This window comes from Psammomys obesus, unplaced genomic scaffold (genome assembly GCF_907164565.1).
Source record: "Psammomys obesus unplaced genomic scaffold, mPsaObe1.curated_primary_1811, whole genome shotgun sequence".
NCBI classification, from domain to species: Eukaryota; Metazoa; Chordata; class Mammalia; order Rodentia; family Muridae; genus Psammomys; species Psammomys obesus.
In genome coordinates this window covers 1861899-1879494 of record NW_026596109.1, presented here as the reverse complement: position 1 = coordinate 1879494, position 17596 = coordinate 1861899, and the positions used below count along the sequence as shown (strand labels likewise).

The 17596-nt window shown below is 39.8% G+C and overlaps 1 protein-coding gene across 2 annotated transcripts in view; it reads right to left on the bottom strand.

The window, feature by feature from the left end:
- The window catches only part of Patj (PATJ crumbs cell polarity complex component), a 307127-nt gene that overhangs the window by 254303 nt on the left and 35228 nt on the right, over positions 1 to 17596 (bottom strand). For both annotated transcript variants that reach the window (XM_055628777.1, XM_055628778.1), the window contains exons 11-14: positions 17073 to 17214; positions 12508 to 12648; positions 9221 to 9309; positions 6267 to 6323 (exon numbers count right to left, since the gene is read on the bottom strand). In XM_055628777.1, coding sequence (XP_055484752.1) covers positions 6267 to 6323; positions 9221 to 9309; positions 12508 to 12648; positions 17073 to 17214 — 429 coding nt within the window. The remainder of the gene's footprint in view (positions 1 to 6266; positions 6324 to 9220; positions 9310 to 12507; positions 12649 to 17072; positions 17215 to 17596) is intronic.

Genomic DNA, 17596 nt, shown 5'->3' with positions numbered 1-17596 from the left:
AAGTGTTTGCTCACTACAGAGGGAAAAACCACATTTATGTTGGCTGGCTCAGGAAATCTATTCAAGAGGGAACAGAGTGAAATCTGTTCCTGTGTCCTGTCTAAGCAGGAGAACTGGGCCTCTCTTTTTTTTCTCGTAACCAAGGTATTAATTATGCTCACTGATATTACACTGGACACCCAAAAGAAAGTCATAAAAGGAGGCTAATGTTTCTCCTTAGAGCACTGTGATCATCTTAATAGTAAACACTTGCCAAGAAAGCCACTGCTAAAAGTGCATGTATCCCCGATGCGGGAAAACCACGCTGGTGTCATGATTTATAGCTTCCTAGAAGTAGGGTTACTAATGCTCAAGGCTCTACAAAGAGCATCTACCTCACAGGAAAATGTTATCTATTGTCACAGGCTGGCAAGCCTGAAGATCTTGCATCAATCAGCAAGGCTAGCGATAGGGAGGTGTTGGAGGGGGCCTGGTGACCTGTATTTAATGTTAATTACTGGCCCCAAGATCTTGTCCCTGCTCAGAGGGCACTTTCTCATGTATACGTGTCCTTGCTGTGTAAATCTTGCTCCACCTAATTTAAAGCTGATAGTTAATAAAAAATGCTGAAGCTTGGGGTTTGGCAGAAGGGAGGTGGAGTTTGGGGTTCATAGACTGGGGTCAAGGGACTAGAAGAGGCGAAGGGATGGAGGATTGGAGGAGAAGGAAATGGATCTGTACCATGGGTTAGCAGGGGAAAGGAGCACATGGCTGGATCAGTGTGGATAGAGGAGATGGAAAACATTAGTAAAAATTTTGGGACCATGGATGGAAGGAAGCTTGAAATTGGGGCTGAAAGGTAAAGTTAGTTTAGAGGGTTAATAACTGCAATGCACCGGGTAAAGGCTATTTTATAAAATACAGTAAGTATCTGTGTCTTTATTTGATTGCTAGCAAGTTAGATAATACTGTCGTAATAATTATAGCCTAATAACAGACATTTATTAGGCCATACCCTTTAGATTTAACACAGCAGGGAGGCAACCCTCTAAAGAAGCCATAGGCTGGCAACACCTGCTTAGTCTTCCAACTCCCTATCCTGATGAACTGTAGGCAGGTAGAACCTGGCCCTCAGATCACAACACCCACCTGGCTCAAACCTTCCATCACTGTCCATTGGTATCTTGGACAAAGTCCACGCCTATCACTCTGCATTCCCCAAAAGCCTCAGTTAACATTTCCCCACTGTTAAGTTTGACCCAGAGCCACTGAACAACTTTTATTCTTCCCACATGCTAGTCTTTTGCCACAGTAGGGCTGTTGCTCAGTTCCCAGCCTGCCACATTCTTCTTTTCAAGACCGGGTTCAGACATTCCCCGACTCCCTGTCTCCAAAGTGGCCTCTTCTAAATCTGCTGACCATATGGAAGAAAAAACAGAATAGAGGTCACCAGAGAGAATAAATAATGGGTGCCAATGGGAGAAGAAAGCCCAACGTTCCACAGCACTAGGTTAACTAGAGTATTTAAAAGAAAAGAAAAGAAACAACAAAGCCAGTAGAGGGTCTGGAGAGGTGGCTCAGCAGTTAAGAGCACTTTCTGTTCATTAGAGGACCAAGGTCCTATCTCAGCACCCAAATGGCAGGGTACAACCACCTGTTTCAAGGGCACCAACACCCTCTTCTGTCTATACAGGCTCTTGCACAGAAACTTACCCAGACATACATGCATACTCACATAAAAATAATTTTAAAATAGTCACAGGAAAGGAGTGAAGATTCCCAACAAAGAGAAATAAAAATATTTGGGAAATTGGAATGTCAATTATTTTGATTTGATCATTATATACTGTATATACATGTACACACACACACACTCCAGAAATAAAAATATTACACATTAATTAAAAAATACAACAAATTATTATTGTAAGAAAACAAAGAGGAGGGGCTGGAGAGATAGCTCAGCAGTTAAGAGCACTGACCAGAGGACCTGGGTTCAAATCCCATGACCACATGGCAGCTCACAACTGTCTGTACCTCCAAGACCCGACACTCTCACATAGACATATATGCAGGCAAAACACCAAAACACATAAAATAAAGGAAAAAGAAAATTAAAAAGAAAAGAAGAAGATAAGCACTTTCTCAAAGATAGGAGAACCAGAAGACTTTGAAAAACTGCATATATTAGTTTTAATTTCCCTAACCTTGCTGTTTATTCTGAGCCTTAGGACATATTCGTTCCATGGAAGAAATTATACTTTTTTACATCTAAAAAATAAAAGTTTTCTTGAAATACAAATGGCAGAGTGGCAGCAGCAGGAAACTAACAGGGCACCAGCTCTGAGCTGCCTTGCTCACGCTTCCCTGGGCTATGCAAGACATATTTGGCAACTAGAATTCTACTGAGTCATGATGGACTGGGCTTTTTCCCTTGGTTTTTGTTTTTTTTTTTTTTTTTTTTTTTTTTTTTTTTTTTTTTTTTTTTTTTTGTTCTTGTTGTTTAACTGAGTATACAACATAATGGGTTTCATTGTGGCACTTCTTTTTTTTTTCGGGTTTCTATGAATCCCAGCTTAGCCTGGAACTGAGGCAATATTCTATACAGTCTTCCTACTTAAATTATCCTTCATGTCCCCTTTAAAAATCTACAAACTAAAACTTTGGAAGAATAAAACAAAATAATAATAACGTAGTCTTGGCAAGTTCTGTTCACCCTATTTCTTCACTTGCAGCAGCTCTCTGGATCTACAAGGCACTAGCAAATGACCTTTTGCCTGTCTACTCCCATACCCCTATCCAAGCCCAAATTCTGAGCACCATGGGATCAGAGACCGATTCATTTCTCCCCACAAATGGTAACATAGTGTCTGGCAACAATGGGAATGCTACTATGGATATTTCAGGAATGAGTGAATGCACACCAAGCTACAGCCTGTCTCTGCTATTATCAAGCTATATAAAACTGCCATTCACCTTCCACAGCCTCCCATGACCTCACCTATGAAATGGGTTTTGATTGGCTCATTAAAAATCTTTACATATTGTAGGAAGAAAAATAAAAAGGTACTGACTTATGACTTAAATGTCCAATTTTAAATGGATATTTTGGGGTTTTTTTTATTATTGCTGTTGTTCTTTTGTGTGTGTGTGTGTGTGTGTGTGTGTGTGTGTGTGTGTGTGTGTGTGTTTTGTTTGTTTGTTGCTGTCCCTTTCTGTATAGCTCTGGCTGTCCTGAAACTTGCTTTGTACACCAGCCTGGCATCAAACTCAGAGATGGCCTGCTTGTGCCTACTGGGATCAAAAGTGAGCACCACCTCACCTGGCTTATCAGTGGGTTTTTAAAAAGCTATTGAGGAGGCTGGAGTAACTGCTCACTGGTTAGGATCACTTGCTGCTCTCCCACAGGACTCAAGTTCAGTCCTCAGGACACACATCAGGTGGCTCACAAACACCTATAACTCCAGCTCCAAGGATCCAATGCCTCTTCTCACTTCCGTGAGCACTGAGCATGTGTACACACACACACCCACACACGCAATCTTAGAAGTTATGGTATTTAGGTCTTAAGCTGGAAACTTAAAGAAAAATATTCTATGGACTTAATAATTAAAAATGATAAGTGGGAAATTTACACATCTTTTTGTCTCATACACATTAAACAAATGGGTATACTGACTGCAAATATAGAAATATACACAAAGAACAGAGAAATGTGAAAAGACTGATGCAATCTGAGGAAAGAATTTCTTTCCTCTTTTCTCCCACTGTGGGGAAAACATTAGTGTAAAAACAATCCCAAGTAAATAAATGCTTTTAAAAGAGTATATAAGGGAAAGAGCTTTAGAAATATTGTATTCTAAAAGTCTGGACACATGCACTTAAGATAGAAATCCACCACGTAGCTGAGCTATATTAACGAAGGTATATGTTAAATCTATTTGTTTCACCTCCAGCACCAACAAGTCTTATTGTTCATATCATGCTGTAAGGAAAATTAGGCTGGTTATTTTATGTCCTAACTTGTTCCCTAAAATGTCATCTTCTACACCCAGAATGTGTGTGTGAAATCTGAGGCACTTAGGAAGCAGAAACAGGGAAAGAAAACTCCATACCAGCCTTGGCAACATGGCAGCAACTCCTCAGGGACAACAACTTGGAGGTATTGGGGGTGAAGATTCTTAAATGTCCCCACTTTTAAGAAGCCTTTCCTGTCTAAAATTGCTAGCCATTTGTTTTCCTACCTAGCTGTCCTGCCTAGTAGTCTCAGGTCACACGTTATCTTTAGTAGATGACAAATTTTTATTATTGTTTTTTCCACTAATAGAACAATTTAAGGATCATTTTCTGCTTTGTTCTCCTCTAGAACTCCACTGTACACCAGAGCAATGGCAGAGTAGACAGCAGCATCTTACAGATGAACAGCTGACTGCATGACAGCATCTCAGAATGTGATTCTCAAGGTCTTTCCATCTTCTTATATCATTCACTGGACACAACTCTATACCACACAGTAGCTAAGTGGGGAAGAAGGCAGAGTTAGGCTGGTAAGCAGGGAACTAGGGAATGAGGGCAAGACAGCATCTGCCTGCAGAATCCTTGAAAATATACACACTGCATGTTTGTGTCCCTTTCTGCTTGTTAGGAACTATGAGGATACTGGCTTTTTGCTTTGCATCATGGGAACAGACACCAAAAGGCAAGCTGCATGATGAACTGAGCCTGGTCCGAGGCATGTTTTAAAGCAAAGGAGCTCCAAAGCTCTACAGCTATATGACAAAGGAAGCTTAAAACTAATTAGAAAAACTGTGAGAAGTAAAATAACCATTGAGTTTAGATGGATTATTATGTGTTTTACTCCCATTCTGAATGAAATATCTCCCAACATATTTAGGTGGATTTATTAATAAACAACTACTGTCAGAAAGATGACACTGTAAATAATTTAAAACTAGCTGAAAAGAGCAATGTTGACTTTACATTGTAAAAGCTCTTTACAAAGAGCTTGGTCAGCCAGCCAACAGGGCTTCTATGAGGAAGTAACTTAAAATGCAGCTGAGTGAGGAAGGAAAGAAATATTCTCCACTATTAGCTTTGAGACTTTAACCCCATGAAACAATGACCAGCAAAGCTCAGCAAGTAAAGGCACTTGCTCATAGGCCTAATGACATGAGTTCAATCCTTAATTCCCACAAGGTGGCAGGAGAGAACCAGATCTGGAAAGTTGTTCTCTGATCTCTGCACCATGGCATGAGGTCTGCACACAGGCGTGCATGCGTATACACACAGACACAGACACAGACACACACACACACACTCTCTAAATAAAGATAATCACATACAGCAAACAATCACAAAGGTGAAACACCACACACGTAAAGGAAGAAAACAGTGAAACTATCTGAACAACATTCCCTTAAGAAATTCACATGAGGCAGATAAACTCATTCTCTCTAAAGACTTAATTTTGCATGTGTGTGCATGTGTGTGTGTGTGTGTGTGTGTGTGCGCGCGCGCGCGTGCTGTGAACAGAACTCAGGCGCTCTAGAACAGCAGCAAGTACTCTTAATCAATGACTTATTCTCCAGCCCCCAAAGAACTCACTTTAAACTGCATCTGACTACAGATTCTAAGTGGGGCTCAGAGCTTGGATTCATAGGAGTATAATAGTGTTTCTGAAACTCTCTGGGCAAGAAAACTTTTCCTTTTCTATTATTTATTGCAAAAGCCACTTAGAAGGCTTCTCTTTTTTAATTGGCCTAGGCCTGGCTGCCTAGAATAGAAACTGCAAATTCATTTGTAAGAAGACAAAAACAGCATGAAGAAAAATCTGCCCAAGTTACATGACTCAATTTTCTCAATAGCAATAACCAATACCTCAAACCGACTAAGTCAAGAATAACAAACTCAGAAGGCAAACCATGTTTTCTGTCCTTAAACATCCAGACCTCATACTTTCCCTGGTCCAGACTGTAGAAAACTCTTCCCAGGAGTCTTCATCTAAAACCCTAGGAGCTGACGGACTCACCTGTCATCTCCATGACAACTGCGGCAGTCGAACCTGGGCTTCTGAAGCTCCTGGGAATGACACAAGGATTCCACACCCATTCCTCCCAGCCATACCTAGCCATTTGTATCTTTTATAACTGGGCCCTACCTCACTTTTAGAACACATAGAGGACTGAATTCTGGCGACGGTAGGTCATGCCACTCAGATTCTTCAGTGAGAATATGAAGAGAGTTCATCACTTTTAAAGAATTCCAGCACATTTTGGCCAAGTGCTCACCTTTGAGTACTTCTGCAGCTCCTCGTCATCTGCAATCTGTGTGTCCAAAGTGGCTACCTAGAGTTACAAGGAAAACATTTCCATTTTGTATGAGCATAACTTTAGTTCCTCCTTTGTTTTCTGAAATTTATCAGCAAACCCAGCATATTGAGGTCTAATCTGAAAAATGTCTACCCAGTATTTTTGAAATTCATAAATATAGTACAGACCGACATATTTGCTTTATTGCCATCTTTACACTAATTTCTTCATCCTATATCATCCTACATCAGAAGTTGGACTGAAGGTGATATGTAAACTGACGTCACACCCTCCCTCTGCAGGAGCTCTATTTTATTAAGAACTGACAGATGCAAGTCATCAATAAAGTACTTTTCCTTGCAAGGAATTCCATTTCCATGGATATCTATCAATAAAACTCAAACTAATGTTTGAACAACACACATGTATCTTTTGGTATTGAGGAGTTGCTCAAGTTTTCATGAAGGTGTACTATGTCTATACACTGACATTAGCTCTAACTTACTTATGATACCTAATACAAGGAAAATGCTACATAAACATATTTCAATATATTGTTTAAGAATGATGACATGAAAACAAGAGTTTGTACCTGTTCAGTTCTGATGAAACATTTTACCCGAATGTTTAAACCATGGTGAGAATACGGAATCTATAAACATGGAGCCAACAGATGTAATGTTCTAACTATACCAATTTAAAATTCTATGATACCTCAAATTTTAATAAAATCCTCATTACATTGGGTCAATAAAAATTGTACCCTTGGACCATCAAGCTGGCTCAGCAGGGATCTGGAGAGATGACTCAGCAGTTAAAAGCATGGCTGCTTTTCCAGAGGACCTGGGTTTGATTCCCAGACCCCCATGGTGGCTCACGACCACTGGTAACCCTGGTTCCAAAGAATATGGCATTATCTTCTGGTCACTGTGAGCACCAAGCACACAGGTGATACACATCCATCAACACTCACTCAGGCATTTACACAGAAAATAAAAGTATTTTATAAAATGGCTCATTAGGGAAAAGCTCTTACTGTATAAGCCTAATGAGCTGACTGTGATCTTTAAAACAAATGCAAAGTGGAAGAAAGCAGACTCCTGAAAGCTGTCCTCTGATCTCCACATGTACACCAGGCCACATTCACTCCCATACTCATACACATAATATATATAATATAATATAATATAATATAATATAATACAATATAATATAATATAATATAATATAAAATTATATAAAATATATTATATAATTATATAATATATAATATAATAATATATATTATATATATATTTTTTAATGTTTTACTCTTGACAAAACTAAGAGCATTGCCGTTTTAAAATTTCAAATTGAGGTCTTAAACTGTCAGTCATGGAGACACACCACAAGGAAATGGTGGCAGGAGGATCAGGAGTTGAAGGCTAGCCTCAGCTATAGAGTTTTAGGCTAACTGGAACTACATATGACCCCTCTTCCTCATAAAACAAACACACAGATCAGTAGGACTGGAGAAAGAGTAATAAGGAACAGTGGACTGAGTGCATTCAGTCACTCATCTGCCTTTCCAAGCTTCCCCCTTGTTTCCCTATAACTTTAAAAGAAATCATTGTAAAGATCCAATGTAAAATTCTCTCTCCCATTTTCAGACTCAACTTCAACATATGATACACAAAGATCTGATATTCAGAGAATACAACTTTTACACACACACATGTACACATGCCCATCGCAGGGCTTTTTTCTCCAATATAGCACAGTTAGTAAAAAGCTTGGCTAGCATGCAGAATGCCTTGAGTCTGAGCTATCATAAACCAGGTATGATAGTTCACGTCTGTAATCCCACAACTGGGGAGGTGAAAGCAAGAAGATCACAAGTTCAAGGTCATCCTTAGCTACATATCAAGTTTGAGACCAGCTTAGGCTACATGAGACCCTGTTTCAAAAGGTAAAAGTAAAAATCCCATGATAAAACTAGTGAACACATACTCTCTGAGTACATACCACTGAGGGGAAAGAAGCGTGACTATCTAGGTAGCAGCAGAGAGCTCTCTGAAAGGGATTCCCCACAATTACAAGAACTAACAAGCTGGCCCAGGATGACCAAGAAAGCAACCACGTTCTTAATGGCACTAAAGCTTCTCTAGTGATAGTGCCCGACATTCAGACTCAGAAATAAAGTGTCCGGCATTAATGGCAACCCATTATTAGTGATCATATACAGAAGAATATGTGTCAGAGCTACATACTAGGACCCTGTCTCAAAGAACACAATGTGGAAGACAACAGCTGTTGTATGCCATGTCTGATGAACATCGATGAAATTTCTCTAACGCAGCTTTCTGCTTTCGTGCGGACTCACTTGAGGAAATATACCAATCCTTTACTGGCCAAGTGTAATAACAGGTGAAAGGAAGCCTCATGGCCTGCTGGCACTGCAAACTCATGCCTCACCTAAATTACTTCCTGTTCTGCTAAATACAGTCCATAATCATTCTTTCATTTTTCTCATAAAACTGTAAGATTCTTTGTGAAACATAGGACTAATATCCACAGCCTTTCAGTGTACAATAAAACAAACAGATCATAAAAGCAATCATAAAGATGCCAGCCGTTTTAAGCAGCTGACTCAAGTTATAAATTTACAGGCAGGCTCTCACCTCCTAATGTTCTTCAGCCTATTGTTGACATAAATGGCTTCAACATGAACTGAGCGTCTGTTAATTGTAACTGAAGCCTGTGTACAGTCCTTAATTGTTCTTATGGCTTAAAATGCTTTAAAAATTGATAGATTGCTCTAAGAGGAAAGAAAGACCGGAAGAAAACAGTAAAGGTAGCTGCGCCTTCTTTGACTCTCTAACGTCATTTTAAATTAGAGTTAGGAGCATAACATGAAATAAAACTTTCTATTAAAATATATGTTTAAAACATACCATTACTTCATAATCTGGGCCCAGTAGGTTTTCCCATCTGGATTTCAGCTCATTTTCTGTAGAGTCTGGGACTTTCTCTGGATATACATCTATAAGAAAAAGAATGTTGAAGCTACTGTGAGCCAAACATACTTAACTAATAAATTATTCAATAACAGCTCAGTTTCGGTAAGTAAAGGGGAAATGAGTAAAAAGGAAAATGTATTAATTTAAATCTACCTGGTAATGTAAATCAAACTGACTTATGAGACTAATGCAAAATGTGAAGCTACCTGTGGTTAAATCATGAAGGGGCTTTTGTTCAGGAATACTTTCGAGGGAAGAGGAAGTGATGAATTACAAGTGAAATCTGAATATATAGTTTCTATGCAGATATCCTATGTATCTGGCTTAGTTTTATTTGTAGGTCTTATACACACATGATTTAAAGTGGTACCTCTTCTACCTCTCCAGTGGTAACATACATGCATATGTAGCGATCATTACCACCAACAAGACACAGTGAAACAACATAGCCAGGCTTCCACAAGCCAGGATGGACAGACAGGCTGACCAGCAAAAACCTGCGCTTTATTGCTAGAAACTTCATTTTACACCAGCCTCTTGTTACTGCTTAATTACTAAGATATTTGTATCTTTTCAATGCTCTTGACTTAATGGTGCCATTATTGCACAGGTGAGATCACTTTAAAGGCTAAGACAGATATAAAGTGCCAGGCCTTTCTTCCATATAATCTTCTCTAGACTCTGAGAGTAGCTAGCAGTCTGAAGAATGCCTGAGTGATAAAAGTCTAAGTACTAAAGCTATCATTTGCACTCATATCCATACTAATAGCAGAGGATGAAAAGGTTCCACGTTTTTTAAGTTTCTCATTTCTGCTGTAAGAGTGGACATGTCACAGAACACTTATCACAAGTGACACAGCCATCTGCCTACAGTCAAATGTAAATGCAGCATCAGCTCTTTCATCTTCAGCACGCTCACTCTAGCTGCATAGAATGCTTAATTGCATACTACAAATCATTAAGTTAAATAGGCTAACTTCAGAATCAGAGACTAAGACTAATGAACACTAAAGAACTTAAATTACTACACTTACAAAAGAACACCCAGGAAATAACGATATTAACTGATGTGCTAGATTACATCTGGGAGCAGCTAATCAAAGATCCTATTAAACAAGTACCAAAATCATTTGGGTGGCATGCACTCCTGTGAACATTTTCTTCAGGAAGTACCATTTTCTTACCAATTTCTTTTTTTTTTTGTTTTTAATTTATCAATGCTTGAGGTGAGGGGCTGGAGGAGGGGGTCTGTAAGCCGCAGCACACATGTGGATCTCGGAGGTCAACTTCTGCGGTGCTGTCTTCTCCTTCCACCTTACAGGGGTTCTGGGAATTAGCTTTGGGTTTTCAGGTCTACTGAAAGTGCCTTTAGCATTGCACCCTTTACCAAACTCTTTAAAAAGTTTCAACAGTTTGCTAGTCAGTGTCTTCCAGGTGTACTTCGTATCTGCTTAATGACTCTGAACAAAATCCCCAACGTGTTGAGAGAATTCTAAGCTTACAAACATGAAAGGTGCACTCAAGTAAGAGAAAAGGCTGAAAAAGAGAAAATGGTTCACAATTCCCTCAGGGCTGTTTGTACCTTTCAGGTACACAACACAAACACAGACAACTGTGCATTTTAAAGCATAGCTCAAAGGACTATGAGCCAGAGGTCAATCCATTGGCAGCAACTCAAAAAAAAAAAAAAATCAAATATAAAAACAAAAACAAACAAACAAATCAAAAAACCTGCACGAAAGGATGAAGCAGGAGAGTAACAAGACTGTCTTCATCATGCAGGTGAGACAGTCTACCGTCACAGCAGCCACAACAGGTGGACATACTTGCAAGCCAAGGTTATGATACATATGCATAAAGAAAAGTGTACAGAGAAATGTATTTTAAAAACATGAGTACAATGCTGGTGTAGTGGCGTACCTATTTAATCCCAGCACTCGGAAGGTAGCAGAAGGCAGATCTCTGAGTTCAAAGCCAGCCTAGTCTGCAGAGCAAGTTTCAGGCCAGCATAGTGAGACCTTATGTTTAAAAAACAATAATAATAAAGAAAAGAAGGAAGGAAAAGAAAAAAGGAAAAAAAAAAAAAAGCATGGGTCCAAAATAGGGAAAGTGAAGACAGGAGCACTGTGAATTCTAGGCTACCTGAGCTATACAGAAACACCTTTTCTCAAAAACAAACAAAACAACGACAACAGTAATGAGACAACATATTTCTAAAACTATTTCTAATTTCAAGTTTACTTGGTTTTCACCTGGTAGTTTTTTTATATTTATCTGAGCTCAACTAAACTAAAAGAGTAACAATTAATTGCACTCTAGTTGGATCCAAAGAGGGTGGGAAGCTCCTAAATCTTTATCTTGAGTGAGACATTAATATGTTCCTTCGGCTACCTTTCCTAACATATATTCTCTGAACCCGGACTGTGTTAAATAGTTTAGGAAGTTTCACTTAGCTGGCAAAGCTTTCCTGAGTACCTCTGCAGAAGGAACCAAGCTGTAACTCAGAATGCTTGCAAAAGGGAGTCCTGACGATAGATGAAGTCAAAGTACAGTGTACAAGGACAAAGTTGGAAACAATTCAAAACTTTAAAATACACAGCAGCCTAGGCATTTGACGCAACATATGAAAAATTTATGTTATTAAATTTTATGAAGAGGAAACACACACACTAGTAGACAGCCAATGATGATGATAAAATATTTAGATATAGATACAATTATAACACACAAGTAAGAATGCACAGTAATTAAAATGCTGCATAGTTATTACACACTAATAGATATGCATTTGAAGCACAATTAAACAAAAACACATCTGGTGTTCAACTACCAAAAGTTAACATTATGTTAAGATTATATTTACAACACCCCATTTTATTAAAAATCGGGGATTGGGGTGTGAGGTTGGTGGTAATAGCAGAGACTGAACCTGGGGCCTCATACATGCAAGGCAAGCACTCTACCACGGTGGTACAGCCCTAGTAAAATAGTCAACCTTCAGTCGCAAAGATGTCTCTCCAGCAGGAGTCTCCATCAGAAAGAAACTACTTTTATTCGGGTCTTTGTTTGCTAGCTGGCTATCAGAATATTCATAGCTTTACAAAGTTCTTGGTATAATATTGCCTTTATTGCTTAGGTCTGAGTCTGATATTAACTGTAGAGAAGAAATGGTTAATAAACAAACAGGCTGAAGTGTTCCACAGTAAAGGCTTTGAGCCTACCTGGTTTTTCTAAGGCTTGTACGGTGTCCTTTTTCAGATTATCCAGTCTTTCTCCAATTTCTTCTGCTTCCATACCCAAATTAGTTTCTGTTTTCAGGGGTTCCGTTAGTGCTGGTACTTCAGGTGGTTCCTCAACAGTTCCTAAAATAAGAATTGCTGGCTTACATCACTCGTCCTATAGAGGAGGGAGTTCACATTCAAGTGAGTTTATTTCACTCCATTCACCCTTTCTAGGACCTTGACTCAGGTGATTCCTTTATATTAAAGTGTTCCAAGAGGTAAATAGTCTGATAGTATTCAAAGAATGAGGAAGTATAGAGAATGAGATCGAAAAGCAAGGTTAAGCAATGACAAGCCGGGGATAGTTAATTTTACAACATACCTTTAGGGAAAAGAAAAAGCGAAAAAGGAACCAACAGCGAAAAGACTGTACATTCTTGCTGTTGTGGATAGGTATAAAGCAACATATGTAACTAGGGCAGACCAGCCATCAAGCACCCATGAACAGCCTCGGAAGCAACCTCAGAGACTACGGCGGGAGACCTCACCTGCATGCAGGCAGCGGCTCCCCTCCATTACCTCAGCTGAGGCAAGTCAAGTTAAGCAGAGTTACTAGCAAGTCACTAAGTATCTCTTAAACAGAAGTAAAGCTGCACAAGTGATACTTTAAGAGATGTTCATTAAAAAAAAAAATCCCTCATTTTAAAAGAATTGTCTCAATTTTAGTGTTCTTCTTTTTTAATGTTTACACGTGTGTTGGCTTCCTGAAGAAATACTACAGCAAGTGTAGGCCTGCTCACTGCACAGGACAGGACAGGGTGTCAGATCCCTCAGAACTAGAGTCATGAATGGTCATGAGCCATCATGTGGGTACTCAAAGCAAATCTGGAAAAAAAAAATTTTGTTTTTGTTTTACTATTTTTCGAGGCAGGGCTTCTCTGTGTAGCCTTGGCTGTCCTGGACTTGCTTTGTAAACCAGGCTGGCCTCACACTCACAGTGATCTGCCTGCCTCTGCCTCCCTGAGTACTAAGACTAACAGTGTGTACCACCACATCTGGCTAAGAATTTCTATTAAAAGTACAAGGCCACAAGGAAATAATGAAATTCAGGTTGTGGTATTTTAGTGCCAAAAACTAATCCCTTCAGAAAAAAAGAGAAAAACACAAAGCATGGGATATGTGTTCTAGGGAGAATGCTAAGGGAGGGGTCAGAAAAAGTAGGAAGAGAAAATACAAGAGACATTTTAGACTAACTGGGAAGTGTATGTGTGTGTGTGTCTGTATGATAATGCGTGCGTGCATGATATGTGTCTGCTGGTGCGCATGTACATAGAGACCAGAGGAGGACTTCAAGCATCCTGCTGTACAGCTCTCCACCTTATTCTGCCAGAGCGAGGCTGGCAGTCAGGAAAGCCCAGCACCCCTCCTGTCTCCACCTCACAGTCCTGGCCTCGTAGGTCCATGTGCAGCGGACTCAGCTTTTTGCAGGAATTCTGGCCATTGGAATCAGGTCTTCATACTTGCATAGAAAGCATTCTTACCCTCTTACTCACAGAGCAATCTCCCTGGCACCACCAAATGGGAAATCTCAAATATATTAAAAGTAATGGATATTAGATATTACTGTTACTCCTCTTGGTTATAACATTATGATTATTTAATAAAACATCCTTACTTTCATGACACCTATACCACTCTAACATGGCTCAGAAGAAATATGAGAGGATGGCAACTGTCAGATCTAAGTAAAGGTGAGTGGGTGTCTGTTCTGTTTGGTTCCTTTTTCTGTATGCTTAAAATGTTTTAACAACAAAGAGCTCAAGCATACAACCAATTAAACTCCTATGACTGTAACACGAGACTTTAAAACCACTCACATAGTGTTTCTTAGATCATTAATCAACTAATGCCACAAATAAATGCATACGTAGTACTAGGATAAGAAATGACAATCACTAATTGAAGTATTATTTATTTATAATAACCAAGAGGAGGATGCACATACAGAAACAATAATTATTGATTCTTTAAAAGGAAAATTTAATCAATTCTTAGAATATGGATGAGTGTGGAGAACACTATGTGAAGTAAAATTAGCTCAGGAGAGGACAAATACTGCAAGGCTTTGTCCATTTGCATTTTCTGCATAATCAAACTAAAACAGCAAAATGACAGCTGCCAGCGATGGGAGAGTAAAGTTAGTGACAAGACGTTTCAATCAGAAGATCAGAAGTTCCACACTAAACAATAACTGTGATGGGTTTTTAAGACAAAGTCTCACGAGGTAGCCCTTGCTGGTATGTAGACCAGGCTAGCCTTACACTCAGTGAAATCCACCTGATTTTGAGTGCTACGATCAAAGGCATGACCCACATACAATGTGAAGATTAATCAGAGTGGATTATCGATTAACTTGATGGGATTTGGAACCACTAAAAAAGCAATCTCTGGCTGGGCGGTGATGGTGCACACCTTTAACTCCAGCACTAGGGAAGCAGAGGCAGCCTGGTCTACACACCTACAGGGTAAGTTTCAGGGCAGCCAGGGCTACACAGATAAACTCCTGTCTCAAAAAGTAAGTTTCTGGTCATTCATCTAGTATGACTGAGCATAAGCCCATTCCATCTAAGGAGGCCCAGAACTGAACAAAAGGAAAAAGCAAATGGAGCAACAGCACCATCAGCCTCTTTGTTAACTAGTGATGCACATGAGTAGCTAGTCTTTCCCTCCCACGCCCTACCTTCTCGGCGGCCAGATGAGCAGTGCCCTGTAAACTCTAAGCCAGAGTTGGCCCTTCCTTCCTTTCTTAAATTGTTTTCTTGGTGTGTATTTGGTCACAGGAATAAGAAAAGCAACTAATATAATATCTTTTGTTTAGATTTATGTTGGTATAATGTTACCCTTGTTCATTCAAATGCTGATTTTTCTACCCCATTATCTGATTTCAATCCAGACACTGCATTGTGGTATTTATTCTAAGCATCACCTGTCTCAAATTTGTGTAAACATACCACCATTTGTTCTCTGTATTTTCAATAAAACAACCAGCCAGTGCTGTGCAATGGAAAGAATAGGGTGGGATACCCTGGTCCAGAGGGGAGGAGTCAGAGAGCAGAGATCAGCAGGAGAGGACTTGGAACTATGAGGAGAGATGAACCAGACTGAAGATATGACTAAAAGCAAGTATAATGTGGGAAATCTGAATGGGAGTAAACTGTGTAGGCTTGGAGGTTTAGGATGGAGTAACTATTGCCCAGCATTGTGCTCTAGGTTAATTAAACACATCCTAGTCTCTATGTGGTGATTTGAGTATGCAGGAGGTTTAGGAATAACCGCTGTTTAACTAAAAGATAAATCAATAATAAATATTGTTTGTGTGTATGGGCACCACAGGCATGTCTGGTGCCTGGAAAGGTCAGAAAAGAGCATTTTGATCCCTTGAAACTTGAGTTTGTTTGTTTGTTTGTTTGTGTCCCCCTTTTTTTTAAATGCAGCACGTCCTCACTACTTAACCCTGACTGGTCTGAAACTTGTTGTGTAGACCAGGAAGGACTTGGACTCACAGAGATTTACCTAGCTCTGTCTCCTGAGTGTTGACATGTATTATCACACCTGGTGAAACTGGAGTTAACTCTAGTTCCTTTTTTAATATCAATCTGAGGAGCTGGAGAGATGGCACAGCAGATTAAAGCACTGACTACTCTTCCAGAGAACCTGAATTCCATTTCCAGCTCCCATAGGGCAGCTTAAAACTGTCTGTAACTCCACTTCCAAGCCGTGTGATTGCCTCTTCTGGCCTTGACAGGCCCCAGGCACACAGGGGGTGTACAGATGTACACATGCAAACAAAAACACTTATATAAACAAAATAATAAGAATTTTAAAACTGTAACATGTCAATCAGCACTCCTGAGAAAGCAGAGGAACACAGCCATGTACCATCAGAGCTTTATTAGCACAGGACAGTGTGACTATATGCCATGAAGACCCAAATAGTGGACAGCAAGATGGCTCAGCCAGTAAAGGCACTTGCTGCCAACATTGATGGCCTTTGTTCAATCCCCAGAGTCCATATGATAAAGAGGGAAAACTGTCTCCCAAGAGATGTCCTCTGATATCCACAAAACTCAGTGTTTCTCCACAATGAAGATTTGCTTTTATAACCTTACTGAGAACATAATAAAAATGTTCTTGATAAAAATTTCTATTTTCTTTTCTTTTCTCACCATACTTCAAAGGCAAATCAAAGAGACAAGTAGAGTAAAACACATCATTAAAAGCAATCTGGGATCCAAGGCTTAAGAAATGTCAAGGTATAAGACACATGAGGGGCCCTGGATCAAAAACAGTGCTCACTGTCTTCATTTAGAGGCATTCCGGGCTCACAGCCAGTGGGCGCTTCCTGCCATTTGGGCTAGTGCACTGCAGCACACAGCTGACTCGCCTCCCACTACTGTATTACACAACACAAGTGACCTTCCTATTCAGCCTCCCAGACCAACCTCCATACCCTGGCAGTTCTTCAGACCAAACTCCAAGAAGAGAGGGATGGGAGCATTGACTACCTCTGCTTGGTGGCTGTTCAAATGGAGAAGCAGATGAAGACGTTTTCCTGCGGACCAGAGTTAGGTGCACCACCTGCCCCGCATTCCGTAATACTTCAACAACATCCTGATTGGCAAAACCCTGTATATTCACACCGTCTACCTAGATGTCAAGAGACAGAACAGGGTTGCAAGTAAATGAGCACCATTCTTGTTTTTCTGAAACAGGGTTTCACTATGTAGTGCAGAGAGGCCAACTCAGTAGGTAGCCCCAGAGGGCCTCCGATTCAGTGTTTCTCATGCCTCAGCCTCCTGAGTGCTGGGATTAGAGGGGTGAGCCATCCATCGTGCCTGCCAGCTAATTTTTAATTCTGGCAGTGCTAAATAAAATTTTGTAGCTAATTTTACCCCCAAATACTGAATATTAGACCAGAAAGTAGTTTTGAATAAAAATTTAAAAACTAGTTTTGCTAACAAACACATGCAAATTAGAAAATAAATTCAATTTTAATCTTAGGTCACACATTTTAATTAGGATGACAGAG